Consider the following 27,464-nt stretch of genomic DNA (forward strand, 5'->3'; position numbering starts at 1 on the left):
TCTCATATCCAAGTGCCAGTTCTAGTCTGGTTGCTCCACTTTTTTTTTTTTTTTTTTTTTGACAGGCAGAGTGGACAGTGAGAGAGAGACAGAGAGAAAGGTCTTCCTTTGCCGTTGGTTCACCCTCCAATGGCCACTGCGGCCAGTGCGCTGCAGCCGGCGCGCTGCAGCCGGCGCGCTGCAGCCGGTGCACCGCGCTGATCCAAAGCCAGGAGCCAGGTGCTTCTCCTGGTCTCCCATGCGGGTGCAGGGCCCAAGCACTTGGGCCATCCTCCACTGCACTCCCAGGCCACAGCAGAGAGCTGGCCAGGAAAAGGGGCAACCGGGACAGAATCCAGTGCCCTAACTGGAACTAGAACTGGGTGTGCTGGCGCCGCCAGGCAGAGGATTAGCCTATTGAGCCGCGGCGCCGGCCTGGTTGCTCCACTTTCAATTCAGCTCCCCACTAATGTGCCTGGGAAGGCACTGGAGGATGGTTTAAGGACTTGGGCCTCTCTCTGTATGTAACTCTGCCTTTCAAATAAAATAAATAAAACTTAAAACCTTTCCTGAACCAGTTTAGGGGGCTAAGGCTAATCTAGTATAACCTAAAGCACATTATACATTCATGTAATATATTAGCCTGCTACATGACAAGCCTACCAGCTGACACGACCAGAAACATTGGACCATATAAGTAATCAAAAGGGTTAGTAGCTACATTCTAGCAAATTTCCACCTAATTCCCAAAAAACCATGAATATTCCTACCCCTTAATAAAATATACCTCCCCAGGGCCAGCGCTGTAGTGTAGCGGGTAAAGCTGCAGTGCCAGCATCCCATTTGGGTGCTGGTTCGAGACCTGGCTGCTCCACTTCCAATCCAGCTCTCTGCAGTGGCCTGGGAGGCCAGTGGAAGATGGCCCAAGTACTTGGGCCCCTGCGCCCATGTGGAAGATCCAGAGGAAGCTCCTGGCTCCTGGCTTCGGATCGGCGCAGCTCTGGCCGTTGCGGTCAACTGGGGAGTGAACCAGCAGATGGAGGATCTCTCTCTCTCTGTCCTTCTCACTCTGTGTTACTCTGACTTTCAAATAAATAAATAAATCTAAAAAAATATTAAACAATGTACCTCCCCTTTCAATAAAGGGCCCATATAAAGTTAAACACCATTCACAGACATTCAGAGACCATTCCCCTCTAAGGAGGCCTGTGGAGTGTGTACCTTCTGTTTCTCACTAAAACGCTTGCTGCTCACTATTTACCATTTTCTAACCTGCTACTACACTGTTTCTTGAAGCAAAGTTAAGGACACCAGTACTAGGCAGCCCTTGCTACCCTGTGCCAAATCTAAAGACAGCAACAGTCATCATCAAAAATGAAACAGGCAGAGGGTAAGAACAGGGCCTCATGACTTGTGGGACAACAGCAATCAACTTAAACTACAAGATTACAGTTCAGGAAAGGGGGAAGGACAAGAATGAATGAAGATAAAGGCTTTGAATTTAAAAAGAGCTGGACTAGAGTCCAAAGTCTACTTAATCTATGTTAATCACAGTCTCTCATGTTTGTTTTGACTTTTTAATCTACAAAATAGGGATGCTATCTGTTCTACTGCATGTGGTTACCAAGATCTGTAAATGAAATAAAGAAGGTTCTATAAACTGAAGGTTGGACAGCAACTTGACTAAGAATAACTAAGTATTTAGGGAGGAGGTTGTTACACAAATACTCTGGTGAGTTTCTCTGTAATATTTACACTTGATTCCACATCAAGAAAATTTTTTCAGAACTCTATTCTAAATGAAACAAAATTCCTAAGTCACCTTTTTCAAGTCAAATAAAAATCTTGATTATTAACAAAACCATATAGTAAGTGGGCAGGAAATATCTCACAAATGAATAAGACCAGAAAGATAATCTACACTAGTTCTCTTCCTGCAATCCTGGGGACACCTGGGGACAGAGACGTCAAAGACTCCAGAGGTGACCCTAACTAATAATAACTAATTCTTTCTATCTCTGGGTTCTTAACTGTGGATTACAAGATGATACAAAAGGAAACAATGAAACTGCTGGAAATGCAGGATACCATTAACTCAAAAAATCAACTAGATGAACAACTAACTGGGTTTGAACTCTATGAAAATGCTGTTTTTATGTCAAACTGATGAAATACTACTAGTTTCTTTTTGGTCCAATCTTATAAAAACCACAAAGGCAGAAAATCATGTTTTACGAAGAGCTGGTGGTGGAGACAGGGCCAGAGGGCTGTGCAGAGGGAAGAGTATTAAGCAATATTCTGGTGCAGCAAATTCCCAAATCACTGAAAGTAAAGTCTTCCCCAACAATGACCCTTTACAAGTAACCATGTAAACTCAAGAGCTGTAACCCACACTCTCCAGAAGCCCACAGCACTACACAAATTAGTGGATGCAGAGCAGCACACCCTGGAAGGGGCTAGTAGGAAGAAGCAAGGCAAGACAGTAGGCAGAGAACAGCAGGCTAAAGAACAGGAATTGGTTTCCATAAGAGGAAGGGAACTGCACCAGTGTCTTCTGACTCCTGCTTTCACTGCTCTCACTTCTCTTATTCCAGCTATACTTTAAAGTTAAAAATAAGAACACACAATAGCATTATCTAAATTCTTTAAAGCTCTTACGAAGATTTAAAAACAATAACCACACTAAAAGCTTCTACCTATACACATAATAAACAGTCAAGTCCTAACAAACCTAACAAACTAAGTTTTAAAATGAAATTGTGAAATTTCAACTGTATCAAAACTAACTCTGCTGCCTAACTGCCTCTAAAAAAAGGTTTATATACTGAAAATATTTTGCACCAAAATTAATGTATTACTAAGCTTAGTGTTGATAAATTTTAATACTTTAGACTTCCTTTTTTTAAAAAAAAGATTTATTTATTTATTTGGAAGGCAGATTTACAGGGAGGGAGATATAGAGAGAAAGGTCTTCCATCCACTGGTTCACTCCCCAGATGGTTGTAAAGGCCAGAGCTGGGCTAGTCTGAAGCCAGGAGCCAGCTTCTTCCTGGTCTACGACGTAGGTTAGGGGTATAAACACTTGGGCCATCTTCTACTGCTTTCCCAGGCCATAAGCAGAGAGAGGGATCAAAGGGGAGCAGCCAGGACACGAACCTGCATCCATATAGGATGCCTGAGCCACAGGCAGAGGCTTAACCTACTATGCCATGTCACCAGTCCCAAAACTACAGACTTTCCTCCAACCTTAGCAGTCTAAGCACAATACAAACAACAGTCTTTGTTAGTACTCTCCCTTCGAAAAGTCAAGTATTTTCAGGAAAATTTTAGTGATTTTTGTTTTCAGCCATTCCACTCTACAAAGTGGAATTTTAAGCGAAAACATCTTCAGTACATAACAAATTTGTTTTGTTTTCCTCTGACATGTAAGAAACAAGTTTTCTTTCAATAGATAGTATATTCCAAATTTAGGCATCATTTAGGCCTAAAGCACTAAAGATCATCTGTCAGACTGCAATTCCTTTATTTACCCCTTTGCACTCGATTTTTTTTTTTTTTTTTTTTTTGACAGGCAGAGTGGACAGTGAGAGAGAGAGAGACAGAGAGAAAGGTCTTCCTTTTGCCGTTGGTTCACCCTCCAATGGCCGCCGCGGCTGGCGCGCTGCGGCCAGCACACGGCGCTGATCCGATGGCAGGAGCCAGCCAGGTGCTTGTCCTGGTCTCCCATGGGGTGCAGGACCCAAGTACTTGGGCCATCCTCCACTGCACTCCCTGGCCACAGCAGAGAGCTGGCCTGGAAGAGGGGCAACCGGGACAGAATCCTGTGCCCCAACCGGGACTAGAACCCGGTGTGCCGGCGCCGCTAGGCGGAGTATTAGCCTATTGAGCCGCGGCGCCGGCCTGCACTCTATCTTAAAGCATGTATGCTTAAATACTTGGACAAGTATGCAAATATTCCTGATCTTACTTAAAGCATGGAAGAAGTCTGAGGATTATATAAAAGAAGTGGAACATTACAGTTCATTCCACATTTCTGTTAAAGAACAGGAACATAAAGAATTATCTGGAACAATTTCATCTGTAAGAACAAAGAAGGGCTGGTGCTGTGGCACAGGGAACTAAGCTGCTGCCTCTAGTGCTGGCATACCACATGGGTGCCAGTTTGAACTCTGCTGCTCCACTTCTTCTCCAGATTGCTCTAATGTGCCTGGGAGAGCAGTGGAAGATGGCCCAAGCACCTGGGTCCCTGCCACCCACATGGGAGGCCAGGATGAAACTCTTGGCTCCTGGCTTCAGTCCGGCACAACCCTGGCCACTCGTGGCCATTTGGTGGTGTGAACCAGGGGATGAAAGATCTCTCTCTGTAACTCTGCCATTCAAATAAATAAATCTTTAAAAAAGAGAGAGAGAGAGAGAGAGAGAGAGAGAGAGAGAAGAGATTAATTCGTCCAGCTCATAGTAACTGGTAAATAAGCCAGGATTTGAATCCAAGACTTGGAGCTCCAAAGCCCATTATAAATGTTTTCCATTTGGGCCGTGGCTTAACAGGCTAATCCTCCGCCTTGCGGCACCGGCACACCGGGTTCTAGTCCCGATTAGGGCACTGGATTCTATCCCGGTTGCCCCTCTTCCAGGCCAGCTCTCTGCTATGGCCTGGGAAGGCAGTGGAGGATGGCCCAAGTGCTTGGGCCCTGCACCCGCATGGGAGACCAGGAGAAGCATCTGGCTCCTGGCTTCGGATCAGCAAGATGCGCCGGCCACAGCGGCCACTGGAGGGTGAACCAACAGCAAAAAGGAAGACCTTTCTCTCTCTCTCTCTCTATCCACTCTGCCTGTCAAAAAAAAAAAAAAAAAGTTTTCCATTTGCCACACTGCTTCTCTTCTTCCTATCAGAAGTTGTACATGATTACCGTATCTTTTCGGATTTTTATTTCATAAATAACAGGAGTGTGCACAGTAGATGGCACTAATTCACTGATGACAGATTTTGTTCACAATTAACTCTCCATCACCCCTCCTCCATCTGGGAAGTTACTATTCACTTGATTACTGATCAAAGCTGATTGGGCCACTGCAAAGCTAGTTTTGTTTAAACTCCAATGACAAATGAAACTTTCTAGGTACCAAAACATTCTGTGAACATGATCTGCTTTTAAAACTTGAATTTGAAAAACAAAAATTTAGAAAATAAAGAAAAAACACATAAAACTTGAATTTGAATTCAGAACTTATATTCATTCTAATTTTTCTCATATTATCAATTCACTTCACTGTTTATCTTGCTTATAATTTTAAATATATATATTTATTATTCTGTAAAGGAATAGGAAACACTACTAAGAGTTTGTCCTATTTTACAAGTATATAGGCCTAGTAATTCAAGTCAGTCACCCATTTTCACTACGATTCCCTAAAAAGTTATAGGTATTATTCAACCCTTTCATAGAATTTGCAGACATTGTAAATATCATGCATTCACTCTAACAAGATTTTCTGGTTCTACTAAAATTATCAAGGCTTAATGAAAATAGACATCTGTTTCTCTTAATTCACTGTTTTTAGATTCCAGTCCACACTCCTTGTTCCTCCACACTCTATTTTAATGCAGATACAGGGTGAGGACTGGCACAGTTTTGAGGGCCATCAATGGAGATTCTTTCTTAAATTTCAAATATATCTGATTCTACTAAAACAGGTGAGTCACTCACTGACTTCCAGCTTTATCACAGTATTGTTCCTCCAAAGCTTAAGGACAATTCAGAAGTTAGGCAGCAGCAGATGAGATTCACCCATTAACAAATTGAGGAGGCATTTTACAGTAGCTAAATTAAGAATTTCATTATACATGGGGCTGGCGCTATGACCTAGCATGTTATGCTGCCACCTGCAATGCTGGCTGCTCCACTTCTAATCCAGCTCCCTGCTAATGCACCTGGGAAAACAGAGGAAGATGGCCCAAGTGCTTGGGCCCCTGCACTCGTGGAGGAGACCTGCAAGAAGCACCTGGCTTCAGATCAGCCCAGCTCTGGCTGTTGCAGCCATTTGGGGAGTGAACCAGCAGAAGGAAGACGTCTCTCTCTGCCTGTGCCTCTCTGTAACTATCCCTTTCAAATAAATAAATCAATCTTATTTAAAAAAAAAAAAAAAAGACAGGGATGGGTATTGGTGTAGCAGTGAGGACATCACTTGGGACCCCATATCAGAATATCTAAGTTTGAGCCCCAGCTCTGTTCTTGATTCTAGCTTCCTGCTAATGTGTACCTTGGAAGGCAGCAGGTGATGGCTCAAGTGGTTGAGTCCCTGCCACTACACAGAGACTGAATGTCTAGCTCCTGGCTTCAACTTTACCTAGACCTCGGTCATTTGCCGAGTGAATCAGCTAATGTAAGATCTCTGTCTGGGGCCAGTGCTGTGACATAGCAAGTTAAGCTTCCACCTGTGGCGCTGGCATCCCATATGGGCACCAGTTCATGTCCCAGCTGCTCCTCTTCCAATCCAGCTCCCTGCTGGTGGCCTGCGAAAGCCATGGAAGATGGCCGAGGTGCTTGCACCCCTGCACTCATGTGGGAGACCCAGAAGAAGTTCCTGGCTCCTGGCTCCAGTTTGGCCCAACTCTGGCCATTGTGGCCATTTGAGTGGTAAGCCAGCAGATGGAAGACCTGTCTCTACCTCTCTCTGTAACTCTGCCTCTCAAATAAATAAATAACTCATATATGTGTGTGTGTGTGTGTGTCTTTTTCTCTCTCTGGCTTTCTGGCTTATTTATTTGAAAAAATTAAGTAAATTTTTTTAAAGAGTAAATACACTTTCAAAATAGCAATAACACATCTTTTGCAGTAGTAAATGAGATAACATCCAGAAAGTATCTGGCTCCTTAACAGGCACCTGGGAAACCCTCAATAAGGGGCCAGTTGGGGCCTGCATTGTGGTACAGTGAGTTAAGAACGTCAGTTAAGGCCGGCGCCGTGGCTTAACAGACTAATCCTCCACCTTGCGGCGCCGGCACACCGGGTTCTAGTCCCAGTTGGGGCACTGGATTCTATCCCGGTTGCCCCTCTTCCAGGCCAGCTCTCTGCTGTGGCCTGGGAAGGCAGTGGAGGATGGCCCAAGTGCTTGGGCCCTGCACCCGCATGGGAGACCAGGAGAAGCACCTGGCTCCTGGCTTCGGATCAGCACAATGCGCCGGCCACAGCGGCCACTGGAGGGTGAACCAACGGCAAAGGAAGACCTTTCTCTCTGTCTTTCTCTCTCACTATCCACTCTGCCTGTCAAAAAAAAAAAGTCAGTTAAGAGTCCAAACACCTCTGCTTCTGATCTAACTTATACTTGTACCCCTGCCACACGTGTGAAGGTCTCCGGTGGAGCTCCATCACACGTGTGAAGGTCTCAGGTGGAGCTCCATCACACGTGTGAAGGTCTCAGGTGGAGCTCCATCACACGTGTGAAGGTCAGGTGGAGCTCCATCACACGTGTGAAGGTCTCCGGTGGAGCTCCATGCCTGGCCCAGACCTGACTGTCGTGCGCACTGAGGAGTGAAACAGCAGAGGGAAAATGCTCATTCTGTCTCTTTTCCCCTCCCTCCCTCTCTACTGCCTTGCATTTCAAATGAACAAACAGAAAAAAGTCTTTTAAAAATCTTCAGTAAACGTTACTTATTATTTGTATTCTCTAACACTGAGCACAGTTCTGTACAAAGGACTCAATAAAAATCTGGTGAAGAAAAATTAACTTATCTAACAGCCTACAAGTCATTTTAATTACTTCTTTTTAAAATGAATAAATTCTCATACAAACAGGAAATTTTTTTGCTTGTGGCTGACTAGGCTTGTTTGAACATATTAGGAAAAATGTATAATAGAAATGTAGGGGCCAGTGCTGTGGCACAGATTAATCCTCCATCTGTGCTCCAGCATCCCATATGGGCATCAGTTCTAGTCCCAGCTGCTCCTCTTCCCATCCATATCTCTGCTATGACCTGGGAAAGCAGTGGAAGATGGCCCAAGCGCTTGGGAGTCCCGGAGGAAGCTCTTGGCTCCTGCTTCGCATCAGCTCACCTCCAATCATTGCAGCCATTTGGGGAGTGAACCAGCAGATGGAAGACTTCTCTTTCCATCCCTCCCTCTCACTGTCTATAACTCTACCTCTCAAATAAATAAATAAATAAATAAATCTTAAAAAAAAAAAAAGAGAGAGAGAGAGAAAGTAGCATTTTACCTTTTGGGATGTTCAAGTATTGCATTTCCTTCTACAGAACAATGGAATAATTAAGCAACTGTATGCTGTAAAGTTGGTAACTCTCCATTACCTGCTAGAATACTTGCACCTCAGTTTGTGGTAAAAACACATCCCATTTCTGGACTTCACCTGGAGAACCAGCCAGTGGTGAAGACACTTCAGGAGGCCAGTGCTGTGGTTAGAAGCTTAAAACTCCACCAGCCAGGGCAAGCACCGTGGCACAGTAGGCTAAGCCTCCACCTGCAGTGCTGACATCCCATAAGGGCACCAGTTTGTTTTCCGGCTGCTCCTCTTCTGATCTAGCTCTCTGCCATGGCCTGGGAAAGCAGTAGAAGATGGCACAAATGCTTGGGCCCCTGTACCCATGTGGGAGACCAGGAAGAAGCACCTGGCTTCAGACTGGCCCAGCTCTGGCCATTGCAGTCATTTGGGGAGTGAACCAGAGGATAGAAGACCTCTCTCTCTCTCTGTCTCTCCCTCTCTCTGTAAATCTGCTTCTCAAATATTTTTTTTTTTTAAAAAAGGCATCTCCCTTTTCACCCATGCTTTTGCCTCTTTTGTGCATATTTTTCCACACTTCACAAAAACATGAAGCACTAGAACCTTAAGGATCTTATGAGAAAATCCAGTCTTATGGTTTTCCAAAATATATGCCACTAATGGTATGTAAGATGATTTCAGGCGGTACGCTTGGTATTGTACATTCTGTGGATATATGTTTGGCTTAATATATATTTAAAAAACTACAGCTAGCACAACGAACTCTTTCACGTAGGACACAGCTAAAATAGCCTCTATTTTGGGGGAAAAATATGATTTTTAAGCTAGGCAGACCGGGGTTCCACCTACATCTAAGTCTTAATTTTGTGCTCATTTCACTGCCCTAAAAGAATGTATTGTGTGCATAACATCAAGTGATTAACATCTTCTTACAGAACTGTTTCTTAATCACGATCTCATTTATCAAACCAACAATAAGTAGTAGTGGTATCTAAAAAGCACTAGCTGTCCTTCCACAATGAAAGGTGCCTAAAAGAGACCAATTAGGACTTGAATATGTAGCTAGCTCACTTTAAACCACTAAGTTACCACAGGAAAAATTCCATATTGGCTCAAACAAAACCATTGTAATACAACCTAAAGCCGTATAATGTCTGGATTAATTACTACAGGTATTATTCATAACACTACTTCCATTCATGGATGAATATGCAATCAGCAGAGAGTACACATACAAACACCTTGGAAATGATACAATATATACACACAGAGAACATACCAAGGGGGGCCAGCGCTGTGGCACAGTGGGTTAACGCCCTGGCCTGGAGTGCCAGCATCCTATATGGGCGCCGGTTTGAGTCTCGGCTGCTCCACTTCCTGTCCAGCACTCTGCTGTGGCCTGGGAAAGCAGTGGAGGACGGCCCAAGTCCTTGGGCCCCTGCACCCATGTAGGAGACCTGGAGGAGGCTCCTAGCTTCGGATCGGCACAGCTCTAGCCAATTGGGAAGTGAACCAGCGGATGGAGGGCCCTTTCTCTCTCTCTCTCTCTCTCTCTCTCTCTCTCTGCCCCTCCTCTCTGTGTAACTCAAGCAAATAAAAAAATAAATCTTAAAAAAAAAAGAGAGAGAACATACCAAGGAAACAACTCATGAAGGCTAAAGATCTTAAAGGGGTTAGCTATGAGCACAGTGGGATAAGCCAACTGCTAGTTTGTGACACTGGCATCTCAGATTGGAGTGTAAGTTCAAGTCCCAGCTGCTCTACTTCTGATGCAGCTCCATGTTAATGTGCCTGGGAAGACAGCAGAAGATGGCCTAAGTACTGCAGCCCCTGGTACCCACACGGCTTCTGGCTTTGGCCTGGCCCACACCTGACTTTTGTGGCCATTTAGAAAGTGAACCACTGGGGCCAGCGCCGTGGCTTAACAGGCTAATCCTCTGCCTTGTGGTGCCGGCACCCCAGGTTCTAGTCCTGGTTGGGGCGCCGGATTCTATCCCAGTTGCCCCTCTTCCAGGCTAGCTCTCTGCTGTGGCCAGGGAGTGCAGTGGAGGATGGCCCAAGTGCTTGGGTCCTGCACCCGCATGGGAGACCAGGACAAGCACCTGGCTCCTGGCTTCGGATCAGCTCGATGCGCCAGCCGCAGTGGCCATTGGAGGGTGAACCAACGGCAAAGGAAGACCTTTCTCTCTGTCTCTCTCTCTCACTATCCTCTCTGCCTGTCAAAAAGAAAAAGAAAAAAGAAAAAAAAATAAAAAAGAAAGTGAACCACTGGATAGAAAAATCATCATTCTCTGCATTTCAAATAAATTGCCCACAGTCCAAATTTAGTTAATGGCAGTTCCAGTCCTAATCCCAGCTCTTTTTTTGTGCTGATCCATGGGTTCAATAAGAATAGTTGGGAAATATGAGCATAATACTTTTGTTCTATTAGTATAGATCCTAACTGACTGAGAAATCCACAATACATCAATACATAAGAGCAGCTGCAACTCACTTTTTTTTTTTAAGGATTTATTTGTTTATTTATTTGGAAGTCAGAGTTACAGAGAGAGAGGAGAGGCAGAGCGAGAGCAAGAGTGAGAGAGAGGTCTTCCATCCGCTGGTTCACTCCCTAATTCAACAGCTAGAGCTGTGCCAATCTGAAGCAGGAGCCAGGAGCCTCCTCTGGGTCTCCCACCTCGGTGCAGGGACTTGGGCTATCCTCCACTGCTTTCCCAGGCCATAGCAGAGAGCTGGACTGGAAGAGGAGCAGCTAGGACTAGAACCAATGCTCATATGGGAAGCTGGCACTGCAGGCATGGCTTTACCCACTGCACCACAGTGCCGGCCCCAACAACTCACTCTTTTTTTTTTTGGACAGGCAGAATGGACAGTGAGAGAGAGAAAGAGAGAGAAAGGTCTTCCTTTGGCCGTTGGTTCACCCTCCGATGGCCACCACGGCTGGCGCACTGCGCTGATCCGAAGCCAGGAGCCAGGTACTTCTCCTAGTCTCCCATGCGGGTGCAGGGCCCAAGGACTTGGGCCATCCTCCACTGCACTTCCTGGCCACAGCAGAGAGCTGGTCTGGAAGAGGGGCAACCGGTATAGAATCCGGCGCTCCGACCGGGACTAGAACCCGGTGTGCCAGCACCGCAAGGCGGAGGATTAGCCTAGTGAGCCGCGGTGCCGGCCCAACTCTCTCTTTTTTTGAAAGACTTATTTATGGGACCAGCACTGTGGCGGACCAACAGCATTCCACGTGGGCTCCGGTTTTAGTCCTGGCTGCTCCACTGTTAATGCACCTGGGAAAGTAGAGGAAGATGGTCCAAGAGCTTGAGCCTCTTCACCCATGTGGGAGACCTGGGGGGAGACTCCTCGCTCCTGGCTTCAGCCTGGCCCAGCCCTGGGGAGTCAATCAGTGGATGAAGATTGATCTCTCTCTGTCTCTCTCTCTGTGTAACTCTGTCTTTCAAATAAATAAGCAATTTTTTTTTTTTTTTAAAGCTCGTCCATTTACTGGTTCACTCCTCAAATAGCCAAAATGACAGGAGCTGGGCCAATCCGAAGCCAAAAATCTCCCCCAGGGATCTCTCAGGTCTCCCACTGGGTGCAGGGGTCTAAATACTTAAGCCATCTTCTGCTGCTTTCCCAGGAGCATTAGCAAGGAGCTGGATTGGAAGTGGAGCAACCTGGAATCAAATTGGTACCCAAATGGGACGCTGGTGTTGCAGGGGGCAGCTTAACCCTCTTTATCACAACACCAGCCCCTGCAAAAAATTTATTTATTTATTTAAAAGTCAGAGTTAAACAGTGAGAAGGAGAAACAGAGAGAGAAGTCTTCTATCCACTGGTTCACTTGCCCAATTGGTCCCAATGGCCAGAGCTGCGCCGATCCAAAACCAGGAACCAGAAGCTTCTTCCAGGTCTCCCATGTGGGTGCAGGGGCCCAAGGACTTGCACCATCCTCTACTGCTTTCCCAGGCCACAGCAGAGAGCTGGACTGGAAGTGGGGCAGCAGACTTAAACTGGTGCCCATATGGAATGCTGGCCCTGCTACGTCACAGCACCGGCCCCTGCAACTCACTCTTGATGGTGAGGAAAAGAGGATTCAAGTCCAGGTGACACTGCCCATTTTGTATCCATTTATAAATCTGTAGCATTCTCAACAATCACACAGTAGCTGCAACCATCTGCAGCAGACTGGAAAGAGTATGTTCTTGAACCTAAAAGGGACCTGCTGAGTATCAGCTCTGCCACTTATACATATCAGAAGCAGAGTAGCCGGAACTCAAACTGGCACTGCAATATGGGACACAGGTGCCCCAAGTGGCGGCTTAACCAGCTGTGCAACAATACTTAGCCCCCTTCTGCCCTCTTTAAAGAAAAAAAAAGTTTAAAAATAACTATCTACTCAAGAATATACACATGTATTTATGGTGTTCTTCTTTCCATGTTTCTGTATATAAACCTGCAGGAAATTTTTCTTTTTTTTTTTTTTTAATCTTTTTATTTTTGACAGGCAAAGTGGACAGTGAGAGAGAGAGACAAAGGTCTTCCTTTTTCCATTGGTTCACCCCACAGTGGCCGGTGTGCTGCGACCAAGCACCGTGCTGATCCGAAGCCAGGAGCCAGGTGCTTCTCCTGGTCTCCCATGCGGGTGCAGGGCCCAAGCACTTGGGCCATCCTCCACTGCACTCCCTGGCCACAGCAGAGAGCTGGCCTGGAAGAGGAGCAACCGGGACAGAACCCGGTGCCCCGACCGGGACTAGAACCTGGGGTGCTGGTGCCGCAGGCAGAGGATTAGCCTAACTGAGCCGTGGCGACAGCCTTGCAGGAAATTTTTCTAAATTGGAATTTAGCCCCTCATCTCCAAAGACACACCCCCATCCCCAATTTACATGATACCTTTCTTCCTCTAGAGCATAAAATCAGCTCCATAAGTTTACTCATCCTCAACATTTCACAGATGCCAGCACTGTATTAGGTACTACCCTCAGAGTTTAGGGATCACCCCTACAAAAGAAGAAAAATGTAGTTTTTCTTCTGTGATAATATCCTTGCTGGGAATCTTACAGTCACTGGGAGAGCTAGGAGTAAATTTTCAAGCCAGTGTAGTTTTCTACATACTAAGTAATATAACAAAGATAAAAATTAAGCAGATTCCAGGAAATCATCAAATCTATGTCATTTACGGAGTATGTATACCTCTACAACCGTCTACACGCACAACGAAGGAAGACTGCTCTTGTATGTGTAGATCTTCAAATGTTTCTAACACAAATGAAGGAGACTTGCATGGGACACTTTTTGCCACGTTCCCTAATCAGGTTCTGTTTCTGCCACACACCACTAGCAATGGGTTTGGCCACCAGGGTTAGGATCCGCGTGTGAGGAAACAAGCTCTATTAAGTATTCTGAGGGAACAAACAGAAAACTCCCTAATGCTGGCTAGCGTTAGGAACCGTAGCTGACGCTGCTAGAACCCTGAAGAAGAGCAGCTACACGTGAGACGTCACGGAGGCCCCACGTGTCTAGTGGCTCTGGAAACTTCTCCTGATTCTGGGTGTCTCTTCTGAATTACTTTATGGAGAATACTAGGATGAGCCTGGCAGTGGGCTGAAGGCAGAAAATGACCAAGAGCAGCACACTTCCCCAAGCCAGCGGTCTTCCCAAAGCCTTGCACGCCTTAGACAGCATTCAAGATGCAACATCCCGGACAAAACAGCAGCTTCTTCTCCTTGTTGGCCTGGTGGGCTGATTCTGTACCTCTACGTCTTAGAAAAGAGAATTCCCACCAGATCTGCTTCCAGACTTGGACTGAGAATGGCCAGACAGGCACTTAGGACCCCAGCATTAAATCCAGAGAAGCAAGGATCCACGTCCCTTAGCTGAACCCTATCAGGCAACATCCATTCCAGATTTCATGCCGAGGTGCTGCTGAAGTGTGACTCAGACCTCAGAGAGGGAAGATCCCACCCCCTGACCACATACACAGTTAGGCACTACAGCTTCACACGCTGCCCCAACTTTCCAAGCTTTGGGGCTCCAAGGTACATGGTGTTAACAGTTTAAAAACGAGGTTCGCTACAAACTGACCGAAGAGGGAGAGCACACACTCGGTTCACCAGGTTAAAAAAAAAAAAAAAGTGGGGGGGGGGGAGGACGACCAGCAAATTACAAAAGGACGAGGGTTAAGACAATACATTCTGCTGTTGGCTACAACACACACCAGAACAGACCCCCTAATCAAACCCGATCTACAGCCAATGAACAGCCGACTACCCCGGCAGCTGAAGTACGCCAAGCGTTTTCCAGGTTTAAATGGATTGCCACAAATCGCCCGAGTCGAAACCGAGGGCAAAATCCATCCTAAAGTGGCTCTCGGCGAGGAGCATCACACAAAAGACGGGAGCCAACAGAAACACGCTCTGGGCCTCTCGCCGGAGCAGGGAGGCCAGGAAGGGCCGGGTGGGGGTGGGGTGGGGTCCTCTTCCCCTAGGGCGCCCGGGAGCGCAGCGGCGACCTGCCCTCGGCGACACCCGCGGGCCCGCGCCAGGCCTGGCCCTCCCGGCCCGCCCGGCCGCTCACCTCCCTCACGTCCTGCAGGCACTCGAGCACCGCCAGGTTGTTGCTCCAGGTATGCCTGGGGCACACACGGGTCACGTCCTCCCTGCAGGACTCCTCCTCCGCCAGCTTCCAGCCCCCGCCAGCGCCGCCGGGCCCCGCTCCGCCCCGCCGAGCCGGAGGCCCACCCGCCGGGAAAGGCGGCTGCGGCGGCTGAGGCGGCTGCTGCTGCTGTGCCTGCTGCTGCGGCGGCTGCTGCTGGAGCTGCGACGACTGGGGCAGCTGCGGGCCCGCTGGGCCGCCGCCTCCGGCCTGCCCTGCCAAGGGCACCAAGTTGACCCCTTGGCCCTGGCCCTGGCTGTGGACGCCCTGGCCCGTGACTTTCTGGGCCCCGGCCGCCGCGAGCAGCAGAAGCGGCAGCGCCGCCGACCAGCGGAACATCCTCCGTACACGTCCACACGCCGCCATCTTGGGTCCGCGGCGAGCTCGACGCACCCGCCGGCGCCGCGTATTTAAATGAGGGGGCGGAGCCGCGGGGCGTGGGGTCGTCGTGGCCCCGCCGAGCCCCTCCCCGGCCGCCGAGGACCCGCGCGGCGAGGGCTGGGCGCGGGGGAGGCCGCGCCGTGGCGCCGCCGCCCACACCCGGGGCCCGGCGGGCGGGAGGGCCGCGCTCTTTACCCTGGAATTAAGAAACCTGGGTAGGGCCACGACGACTTGGTCTAAGTCCCTTGGTTGTCGTCACAGGAAAAAAAAAAAAATCAAAAAGGATTGGGGTTGCCACAACCAAGATGGCCGGTAGACAGGGTCCCCCGTTCACTTAGAAAAAAAAAAAAAAAAAAAAGTGTGTACACGTGAACGTTTCCCCAGCAGGTGCAGTCCGGGGTCTCTCTCGCCTCCAGGGCAGTGGTTAAGAGCACAGGTTAAGGAGAGAGGCCTTGGGCCTAACCCTTGCACGCGAACAGAAATGTAAAGAACGCACTTGAGTGTGAAGATGAGAAATAAGAAATGTGCCTAGCCCACGTATGGGCCTCGGAAAGTCACGGCGGTGTTCGCTGATGTGAGGCCCTCTGCGGGAGTCCTGATTCCAAGCCAGGAGACGACTCAGGAGCCAAGGCTGAAAGGAAAACGGAACACGGGTGGTCTGCGTGCTGGCCGCTGCTTTTGCGGACTTTGTAGCCTCTTCAACACCCGCTGCACCCCCACCAGTCGCCTCCTTCAGGTTGGGAGAGATGTCGTCTTCCCAGAGCCTCTTCACACCCCTTGCACCATTTGAGTCGCGCATCAAGACTGGGATAGGTTCCAGTTCAACTGGGGAACGGCATAAAGATGTTAAACGGGGCTGGTGCTGTGGCACAGAAGGGTAAGCCTCTGCCTGCAGTGCCGGCATCCCATATGGGCGCCAGTTGGAGTCCCGGCTGCTCCACTTCCGATCCAGCTCTCTGCTATGGCTTGGGAAAGCAGCAGAGGATGGCCCAAGTGCTTGGGCCCCTGCACCCACATAGGAGACCCGGAAAGATGCACCTGGCTTCGGATTGGCGGAGCTCTGGCCATTGCAGCAACTTGGGAAGTGAATCAGCAGGTGAAAGATCTTACTCTCTCCCCTTTTTTCTCTGTATCTCTCTTTCAAATAAATAATCTTTAAAAAAAAAAAAAGAAATGTTAAACAGTTCTGCACAGAGGAGTTAAATGAGCTGCCAGGATGAACTCTGCCAGCCCATTTACAGCCTTCAACCCCAATCTCTGGGTCTTCCCACCACCTTGGTACACTTTTATCCCATTCTGCCATTGCAGAATGGTGGGAAGGGAGGCACTTGGAGACATATAGTCCCCACTGACTACAAGTTATCAAATCCAAACTGCAAATCCTGCTGTCCCGGCCCACAGATGAGCAGTAAAGACCATAACTAGGACCTGAGAAGTTGGATGGGGGCTCAGAGGTTTCAAAAGCAGCCCCCCAAGGCTGAGAGTATTCTGTGGGTACAAATTGCCTACCGTGACTAACCCATGGCCCCCACCTCTGAGACTGAAAACAGGTTGGTATCTCCCAAGACTCACACTTATTTCTGCCATAAAATGACCCTACGGCTCTTCCCTACCGTGAGGGACAGCCAGCGTGGTGAGATAAAACGAATAGCATAGATAAGTCTGAGACAGGCCAGAGACATCATGAGTCCTTGAGAAGTCACTAGGAGCCATTAATTTTCAAAGCTGGATCTGCCCATGTTTAGATAACAAGTGAACAACTGTTTTAAACTAATTGAAGGCTAGAAATTGACAGTCTGCCCACTGAAGCCAGCAGTTGCCTATCTTTTATCAGGGCCCAAAGAAAATTCTATATTGAACTGCAGATTGCCCAGCAGATAGGGAGGAATATATGCACCTATCTTGAAATCACAGTGACTGAAAAGCAAGAAATTGAAAGAAGTCTGGGAACCTGGCCAACTCAAACCATGTCTGGCAATTCTAGACCTTACAGAAGGTACAAGCTCCCAAACCAGTGGAAAGATGGTTGACCTAAATCAGGTCTCCTGGACTTTTTGATGTATCTTTTCTACTAGAAAATACACATTCATTTTTTAAAGGATTTATTTATTTGAAGTGCAGAGTTACAGCAAGGCAGAGGCACAGGGAGAGAGGTCTTCCATCTGCTGGTTCACTCCCCAGATGGCTACACAACAGCTGGAGCTGAAACAATCTGAAGTTAGGAGCCAGGAGCTTCTTCTGGGTCTCCCACGCGGATGCAGGGGCCCAAGGACTTGGCCATTTTCTACTGTTATCCCAGGCCATACCAGAGAGCTGGAGCGGAAGTGGAGCAACTGGGACTCGAGCCAGTGTCCATATAGGATGCTGGCACTGCAGGTGGCAGCTGAACCTGCTACACCACAGCACCAATCCCATATTCTTTTTTTTTTTTTTTTTAAACAGGCAGAGTGGACAGTGAGAGAGACAGAGAGAAAGGTCTTCCTTTGCCGTTGGTTCACCCTCCAAAGGCTGCCGATCACCGCGCTAATCCGAAGGCAGGAGCCAGGGACTTCTCCTGGTCTCCCATGGGGTGCAGGGCCCAAGAACTTGGGCCATCCTCCACTGCACTCCCTGGCCACAGCAGAGAGCTGGCCTGGAAGGGGGCAACCGGGACAGAATCCGGCACCCTGACCGGGACTAGAACCCGGTGTGCTGGCGCCACAAGGCAGAGGATTAGCCTAGTGAGCCACGGCACCGGCCGCCATATTCATTTTTAAAAATACTGTTATTACTCTAGGAATTCTTTCTACCCCTTCCTCCCTTTTTAAAAATTATTTGGCCGGCGCCATGGCTTAACAGGCTAATCCTCCGCCTTGCGGCGCCGGCACACCGGGTTCTAGTCCTGGTTGGGGCGCCGGATTCTATCCCGGTTGCCCCTCTTCCAGGCCAGCTCTCTGCTATGGCCCGGAAAGGCAGTGGAGGATGGCCCAAGTGCTTGGGCCCTGCACCCGCATGGGAGACCAGGAGAAGCACCTGGCTCCTGGCTTCGGATCAGCGAGATGCGCCGGCCGCAGCGGCCATTGGAGGGTGAACCAACGGCAAAAAGGAAGACCTTTCTCTCTGTCTCTCTCTCTCTCTCTCTCTCACTATCCACTCTGCCTGTCAAAAAAAAAAAATTTTTTTTTTTTTAATTATTTGAAAGGCAGAGTTACAGAGAGAGAGAGAAAAACAGGGAGATACAGAGAGTTCTGGGGGCTCCCGGCTTCAACATGACCCAGCACTGAGTGTTGTATGAACTAACAGATGGAAGATCTCCGTCTGTCTCTCTGCCTTTCAAATTAAATGACAATAAATAAATAAATAATTGTAGGGACAGCATTCAGCCTAGCAGTTAAGACATTGGATAACAGGACTGGCACAGTGGCGCAGCAGGTTAAAGCCCCGGCCTGCAGTACCGACATCCCATATGGGCACCGGTTCAAGTCTGGCTGCTCTACTTCCAATCCAACTTCCCTGCTAATGCGCCTGGGAAAGCAGTGCAAGATGGTCCAAGTCCTTGGGCCCCTGCATGACTTAGCTCCAGCTGTTGCAGCTGTTTGGGGAGTGAACCAGTGGATGGAAGACCTACTTCTCTATCTCTACGTCTCTCTGTAGCTCTTTCAAATAAATACAATAAACCTTAAGAAAAAAATACACTGAATAAGACTCCCACATCTCATATTGTTTCCTGCTAAAGCAGATCCTGGCATGGGGCAGTGGCCGCCAATGGGGACAGGGAGCCAAAGCTAGGGTCCAGAAACTCAATCTAGGTCACCCTCTTCCACAGGGTTGGAATGGACCCAATTATTTGGGCCATTACTGCTGCCTCCCAGGGTCTACACTGTCAGAAAGCTGGAGTCAGGAACCTGAGCCAAGTATCAAATGCAGGTACTCTGGTGTGGGGTGTAAGTTAACCAGCAACATAACTGCTAGGCCGAAAACCTGCCCCTGTAGAATTTTTTTTTAAAGATTTATTTATTTACTTGAAAAGCAGAGTCGGAGGGAGTGAGGAAGCAGGGAGAGGGAGAGACAGCAAGAGACGGACAGATCTTCCATTTGCTGGTTCTCTTCCCAAATGGCCAAACAGCCAGGGATGGGCCAGCCCGAAGCCAGGAGTCAGAAAATCCATCTGGGTCTCCCACATGGGTGGCAGAGGCCCAAGCACTTTGATCATCATCTGCTGCCTTCTCGGGCACAATAGCAGGAAGCTGGGTTGCAAACAGGGTAGCTAGGACTTTGACTAGCTCTTCGATATGGGATGCTAGTGTCACAAATGATGGCTTAACCTGCTGCCACATAACACTGGCCCTAACTCCTGTGGTCTTTCCTACTAGGAATTATTTTAATCATTTTTTAAAAAGTTTTATTTATTTATTTATTTGAAAGGCAGAGGTAGCCGGCGCCGCGGCTCACTAGGCTAATCCTCCGCCTGCGGCTCTGGCACCCCGGGTTCTAGTCCCTGTCAGGATGCCGGTTCTGTCCCGGTTGCCCCTTTTCCAGTCCAGCTCTCTGCTATGGCCCGGGAAGGCAGTAGAGGATGGCCCAAGTGCTTGGATCCTGCACCCCATGGGAGACCAGGAGAAGCACCTGGCTCCTGCCATCGGATCAGCGCGGTGCGCCGGCCGCAGCGCGCCAACTGTGGTGGCCATTGGAGGGTGAACCAACGGCAAAGGAAGACCTTTCTCTCTGTCTCTGTCACTGTCCACTCTGCCTGTCAAAAAAAAAAAAAAAAAAAAAGAAGAAGAAGAAGAAAGAAAGAAAGAAAGGCAGAGGTAGAGAGAGAAAAAGAGAGGTCTTCACTCTGGTTCACTCCCAAATGGCTGCAATGGCCGGAGCTGGGCTGATCCGAAGCCAGAAGCCAGTAGCTTCTTCCAGGTCTCCCATGTGGGTGCAGGGGCCCAACGACTTGAGCCATCTTCTACTGCTTTCCAGGCCATAGCAGAGAGCTGGATCAGAAGTGCAGGAGCTGGGACTCAAACTGGTGCCCATATCTAATGCCAGCACTGCAGGTGACGGCTTTACCCACTATGCCACAATGCCAGCCCTGTACTTTAATCATTTTTCTTAGAAAACAAAAACCAAAAAACTTCCAGACATGGTTCACTTAAACAACAAAGGTACTGGTTGACGGGGATTTTTCAGGAGTTGGGGATTCTAAAGTTCTAGGAAGAAATGTTGGTATCCTGCTTCATTATAGATGGCAGAGGTCATTAATGGGAAACTTCTGCCCTCTAGGCCAATATCAAAACCCAGTGCAGTGACACTCTCTTTATAAAAGTTTGTTTTCTTTCCTGCTATCTCCTCTATCCCACAGAAATGCCCAGTAGCAACTAGCTTAGGCTCCAGTCTTCCTGTTGAGGAGGAAAGGGAAGGTCACTCAGTCTCCACGCTTCTTCTCCTTTAGATGGTTCTTCTGTGTTCTCTCCCTCGCCTTCCTTCTTCTCTCGTGGCTTCTCATAAGTCTTAATGAGTCACTATCACTCCATCCCAGGGAGAAAATTCAGAAGCAAGATGGTTGCATCATTTCCTGGCCAAGGATCTTCCTGAAGCCACCATGGACCACAGGCTGAGCTGTGTAGCACGCATGTCCTGCTGTTCCAGGGTCAAGACTGTGTGCCCTGAAGCTGCCATTCTCACAGGGATACCCACTAAACCTGGAAGGCACAGTCCTGCCCACCAGAATCTGCAAGCAATGCCTGGATGCCGCATTTACGGCCATAGGTTATCGAATGGGGTTATTCATCACAGTACAATGCCCAAGTAGGTCAAGGATCCAGGGTGAGAGGCTCAAGCCCAGAAGAGAGTCCTCAAGTCCTTGCAGTCTGATGAGAACTCTGTGGACTGAGAAGCATTTTCCTCAAACCAGCAGGTGTGTCAGGTGGCCAGCAAGGTACTCTGCAACACCAGAGGGAGTTCTAGGTCCAGTTTTCGGAGATTGGGTGGCACTGTTGTATTGGGAATCTTTGCCGAAGCATCAGGAGAACTGATGTCAGAAAGAGTCTTATTGGTCTAAGCTAATGAAGGATCCTGCGCTCTCAGGTTTTCTATAACTTTGTTCCCCAGGGCGGCAACAGCTTCCAGTGGTGGCAGAATCTTCAGCATTGCAGCCAGGGCGGTAACGTTGTGTCCTCTAGTCATTGTTCTTTTTTCCCTAAGATCCTACCTGTCTTCTTCAGTTTGCACTTCAAATGTTCCTGGAGCCACATTCAATTTGTCCATCACATTGCTTATGTTTTCTTAAAAGATTTATTTGTGGGAGACTGGGAGGAAGCTCCTGCCATTGCAGCCAACTGGGGAGTGAGCCATTGGATGGAAGACCTCTCTGTCTCTCTCTGCCTCTCCTCTCTGTGTAACTCTGACTTGCAAATAAATGAATATTTTTTAAAAAAAGATTTATTTATTTGAAATAACTAGAGAGAGAGAAACGGAGAGACAATTTTTTTTCAAATAAACTTGTGTTTTAATTCCATTTTTCCATAAACTTTTTTTTTAAGCATTTATTTATTTGAAAGTCAGAGCTACAGAGAGGAGAATCTTTGTCCTCCATCCGATGGTTCACTCCCCAGTTGGCCGCAACGGCCGATCCGAAGCCAGGAGCCAGGAATTTCCTCCGGGTCTCCCACGAGGGTGCAGGGGCCCAAGGACTTGGGCCATCTTCTACTGCTATCCCAGGCCACAGCAGAGAGCTGGATGGGAAGTAGAGCAGCCGGGTCTCGAACCAGTGCCCACATGGGATGCCTGCGCTTTAGGCCAGGGTGTTAACCCTGGCACCACAGCGCCAGCCCTAGACAAAGATTTTTCATCTGTTGGTTCACTCCCCAAATAGCTGCAATAGCTGGGGCTGGGCCATGGTGAAGCCAGGAGCCTGGTATCCATCTGGCTCCTATGTGGGTGGCAGGGTTGGGCCATCTTCAGCTGCTTTCCCAGGCACATTAGCAGGGAACTGGATTGGAAGTGGAGCTGCCAGGACTCAAGCCGGTGCTCAGATGGGATGCCAGCATCTCAGGCAGTGGCTTACCCACTGTATCACTATCCCCCACATCTTTTGTTTTGTCACCAGAGAAAGGAGAGGTCTGTTCAGCAGAACTGGGGGTAAGGTCCTGATCTCCCTTCAGCAAAGCTCCACTGAAGGAGCTGGCTTGACCGGGGGTGGGGAGGGGGGAGCCATTTCATGCAAATAGAAATCAAGTAAGATATGTAGCACAAAGGGCCTGAACTCTCTGCCTGGGCTGTCTCTGGAACCAAAGAGTCCATTACAACCATGGCCTCTCTCAACCCTCATGGTGCTCATCACACCAAGCTCCCTTTCCCCTGGGCAGCATACAACTGAATAATCCTATGATTTTTTTTAAGTATTTATTCACTTATTATTATTATTATTATTATTTTTGACAGGCAGAATGGATAGTGAGAGAGAGACAGAGAGACAGGTCTTCCTTTTTGCCGTTGGTTCACCCTCCAATAGCCGCTGCAGCCGGCGCACCGCGCTGATCCGAAGCCAGGAGCCAGGTGCTTCTCCTGGTCTCCCATGCGGGTGCAGGGCCCAAGCACTTGGGCCATCCTCCACTGCCTTCCCGGGCCATAGCAGAGAGCTGGCCTGGAAGAGGGGCAACCGGGATAGAATCCGGTGCCCCGACTGGGACTAGAACCCGGTGTGCCGGCGCCGCAAGGTGGAGGATTAGCCTGTTAAGCCATGGCGCTGGCCGTTTTTATTCACTTATTTACTTATAAGGCAAAATGAGGGCTAGCCAGCTGTGTGGGAGACCCAGATGGAGTTCTTGGCTCCAAACTTTGGGCTGGCCCAGTCCTGGCTTGTTGTGGCCATTTGGGAAGAGAACTAGAGAACCAGAGAGAACCAGAAGATGGAAGGAAGTCCTCTCCTCCCGCTCGCTCTCTTCTCTTTGACTCTCCCTCTTTCTCTGATGTTCTTTCAAATCTTAAAAAAAAAAAAAAAAAAAAAAAAAAGGCAACAGAGAGAGGGAGAACAAGAAAGAGATCTTCCATCTGCTAGTTCATTCCCCAAATGGCCACAACAGCCAGCACTGGACCAGGCCAAAGCCAGGTACCCGGAATTCCATCCAGGTCTCCTACACGGGTGGCAGGGTCCAGTGCTGCTTCCCAGATGCGTTAGCAGAGAGCTAGGTTAAACAGAGTAGACGGGACTCAAAGCAGTGCTCCAACACAGCATGTCAGTGTCACAAGCAGTGGCTTACCCTGCTGTGCCACAATATCAGTCCCCAATAATAAAATATGAAAAGGACATTTCTGTCTATAAGAAAAAAAAGTGAAATACAGACCTCTTCACACATAGAAAGCTAACATAGTTCTGCGCTAGCAGACATTACTTTAGTCTGAAGGAAAAGCACCCCAGTTGGAATCGGAGGACTAAAGGAAGGATAAAGAGCACTGAAAGGATAAATGTGGGCATAAATAATAATACTGATGGTTTATTTGTCTTTAAAGATTTATTTATTTGAAAGGCAGAGTTACATAGAGAGGGAGAGAGAAATCTTCCATCTGCAGGTTCACTCCCCAAATAGTCCCAGTAACTGGGACTGGGCCAGGTCTGGAACTCCATCTGGATCTCCTGTGTGGGTGCAGGGGTCCAGGACTTGGGCCATCTTCTGCTTTCCCAGGCCATAGCAGAGAGCTGGATTGGAAGAGGAGCAGCTGGGACTTGAACCAGCACCTATATGGGATGCTGGCACTGCAGGCAGTGGCTTTACCCGCTACGCCACAGTGCCAGCCCCGCTTTGGGTTTTCTAATTGAACAATCTATCCATTGCTAAAAATGTAGTATGAAAGTCCTCTACTATCAATTTTGAATTTTTGTTCTTATCCTTTTATATATTTCCCAGAGTGTCAACAGTTCCAACATTTCCCCTGATAAAATGAACCCTTTGTCAACATGTCATTTTCATATGTACTCAGCACTTATTTTCTGAGTACCTCCTCTGAGGATAGCACTGTAGTTGGGGGAACCAATCTAGTCTGGCTTCCATTAGCTACTTCACCATTACCTGCTGTTGAGTTATTCTGGGTCCTTGGAGAAGAAATCACCAGGTAGGGCAAACCATGCAGGGATGAAAGCCTAATGGGTCCACTTCAGCATCTCTGCTTTGCCCATTGACTGAGAGCAACTCTTGGGGAGAATGGCTTCAGAGTGAACACAGTGATGGATTTCAGAGCACAGAGTTGAGACACTGCTCAGTAACACTCCTCCCCACAACTGGAGGTTGGAGGCATATTTTCATGACCTCTATCTTCCAGACTTATTTCTCCGTAGTTCCCATGGGCCTCTCTATCTAGGGGAAAAACTGGAGAGGGAGATCAGTGGGATAAACTAGCATTCATCAGTCTAATTGTCTCAGAGCTGAATATTCACCCTGTGCCTCCTCCACTCTTATCCTCAGCCAGCATCCCCAAAGTTGTGGTGGCTTACCAGGTGATGTGACCCAGACCCTCACCCCGGAGTTGGCAGTAGTCTAAATTCCTGGTCACCATACCATTCTCATTGTACAAGTCTGTTCAACTAGAAAAGAGCAGAGCACCAGCAGACCCTCAAGTGGACTACCTAGACCTTTCCTCCTCCCACTATGTGAAAACAGTCCTATCTCTTATCAGGGTTTATGACTTGACAATATGATGACTTATCATCTACTGATCACTGGGAATAGCGAGCCTAAAGGTCCCCAGTAGCAGCTATGACTTGTATTTCAGTACGCCCTTTTGTGCCACTTGGACCCAGAACCATGCAGGGTCCAGAATGCAGGACTGGGAAGCACAGCCATGTGGGTCCCGGGATTAACAGACATAGCTGTTTTTCCACATTAGTTCCTAGATTAGTTCCATGTATTCTTCCCGCTATGGATACAGCACGATACAGAGGATACTTTAACATCGCATCCTGAAGAATAACACCTCTGCTTTCAAACAGTTGCTTAGTGCTTCAGCTGTACCTTTTGAAGGTCACAACTAGGATTCCATTAGCTGGCTCCTCCTGAACAGTGCGGTATAGTTTTCTGCACTCCCTCCACTGTTAAGATATTGATCAATTATGCTGTGTGGCAATCTGGGCCTCCATCAGTTATTCCACAGGCTGAGGCCCTGAACGTTAAGAAAGGCAAACCCACATCCATAATATGTAGTCTATCCTTGAAAGAGGAAGTGCTGGCCTTTGTAGAAGGAAGGGGCCCTGTGTAGCTGATTTGCCACCATGTGGCTGCTCGGTCCTCTCGAGAAAGGGTGTACACCTGAGACTCAGGGTTAGTCCTGCTGCTGACACACTGGTATTCAGAGTCAGCGTTTTAGTGAGTGGGAGGGAGTCCGTGTTATTGGGCTCACATGTAGCCTCCACTTCTGCTACCGCGGATGACTGCTCTGTTCATAGGCCCAGCATGTCAAGTCTGACATGGCTGAAGACTGGCTCGTGTCAACCGGCTGTCATTTTGTCTACTGTCTGCTCAGTGTAGCTTTCTGGTGGGCTTTTCAAGAAATTTTAGAAATCTCTATTTTTAAAGATTCATTCATTCATTTGAAAGGCAGAGTGACAAAGGCAGATCTTCCATCTGCTGGGTGAAAGTGGAGCAGCCGGGATTTGAACTGGCATCCATATGGGATGCCGGCACTGCAGATGGTGGCTTTACCTGCTATGCCACAGTGCCGGTCCCCCCGACCACCATTTTTTAGGGCCATGCTCCCCCCCCTTTTAAAGAGTGATTTGAAAGGCAGAATTACAGGGGTGTGAGGGAAAAAGAAAAAGAGAAAGGGGGGGAGGGAGGGAAAAGATAGCAAGAGATTCATCTTCCATTCAGTGGCTCACTCCTCAAATGGCTGCAATAGCTGGGGATGGACCAGGGCGAAGCCTGGAGCTTGCAATTTCATCCAGGTCTCACACATGGGTGGCAAGGGCTCAGTCACTTGGGTCATCTGCTGCTTTCTCAGGCACATTAGCAGGAAGCTGGATCGAAGTGGAACAGCCAGGACATGAACTGGCAGTGCTCATAAGGAATGCGGCTGCTGCACCACAGCCCTGGAGGCTCTAGGGCTACAAATTTCAAGACAGCTCTAATCTTCACTATCCTCCATCCTCCTAAGACATTATTTTAAAATTTAGTATCTCAGGGAACAGTTTAAGAGGTTTCTATTTGGCCTTTCCTGACACGATAGTTCTTTTCCTAAAGGCCAGGAATATAAAGTCTGACTATTATTGATCATTTTCAGTTATGTATTGGGGGACTGTAGAAAACACTAGGCGGTCCACGCATTCAGTGGGCTCAGTGAGCCATACTTTAGCCAGAGCTCTATTTTGATGAACTGTCTCCTGTTAGACAGAAGGCTATGATGATGCTTTGGCCTCTTATTGTCAATGTCAACTCAGAACCTGGGCCCAATAGTTGTTTGCTCATTTCTTTTTTCAGTGTATAGTTACCCAAGTCAACGGCCATGAGTCTTTGAAGAGGGACTGAGGGAACCACTATGGTGGTGTATATTTGCATGGTCTTTCAGGGTCATCCTACCTAGGCTGTTGGTCACCACTTCACCAGTGTAATCTGGATCTGAAAACTGGCTCATATCTAGAAGCCGAGCGAGGGAGAATGACTTACTGGGGGTGACTGCCCTCAGCTCCCTGCCCCTCCATCCTTGACGACTTTGATTACAGCTGTTAAATTGCATGCCTCTTAGCAGGTAAGGCAAGCAGCCTGTCCACTGCTGCGGCTTCTGCCAGAAGTGCTGCCAATAACTCAAAGAAATAAAGGAGAAAAAGTTCTCCTCCCATATTACAACCTCCTGGATTCAAAGAAACTGTCAGGAAGCCAGTAGGCAGAGGAGTCTGGGAAATGTAGATTCTTGGATCTGAGGACAGAAACCTAGGATCAGTACGGGGATAGAGGGAGACCATCAACAGGCAAACAGTTTCTCGCTAGCAACAGCAAAATAGCTGCATTACAGCTGAAGTGTCTTTTTTTTTTTTTTTTTAAAGATGTATTTATTTGAAAGAGTTACACGAGAGAGGAGAGGCAGAGAGAGAGAAGGAAAGGCAGGGCGGGGTGTGTGTGTGTGTGTGTCGTCTTCCATCTGCTGGTTCACTCCCCAAATGGCCGCAACACTGATCTGAAGCCAGGGGCCAGGAGCTTCTTCCAGGTTTCCCATATGGGTGCAGGGGCCCGAGCACTTGGGCCATCTTCCACTGTTTTCCCAGGCTG

The 27,464-nt window shown here is 48.2% G+C and overlaps 1 protein-coding gene and 1 pseudogene across 1 annotated transcript in view; both read right to left on the bottom strand.

The window, feature by feature from the left end:
• The window catches only part of GLG1 (golgi glycoprotein 1), a 127,368-nt gene extending 112,139 nt beyond the window's left edge, over nt 1-15,229 (bottom strand). Inside the window, exon 1 of the mRNA XM_062177548.1 lies at nt 14,782-15,229. Within this exon, the coding sequence (XP_062033532.1) occupies nt 14,782-15,225 (444 nt within the window). The 5' untranslated portion in view covers nt 15,226-15,229. The remainder of the gene's footprint in view (nt 1-14,781) is intronic.
• Nucleotides 15,230-15,794: 565 nt separating this feature from the next.
• Nucleotides 15,795-26,832, bottom strand: LOC133747737 (interleukin enhancer-binding factor 2-like; annotated as a pseudogene).
• Between the last annotated feature and the right edge of the window lie 632 nt (nt 26,833-27,464).

Source organism: Lepus europaeus, chromosome 19 (genome assembly GCF_033115175.1).
Source record: "Lepus europaeus isolate LE1 chromosome 19, mLepTim1.pri, whole genome shotgun sequence".
In the NCBI taxonomy this organism is placed as follows: Eukaryota; Metazoa; Chordata; class Mammalia; order Lagomorpha; family Leporidae; genus Lepus; species Lepus europaeus.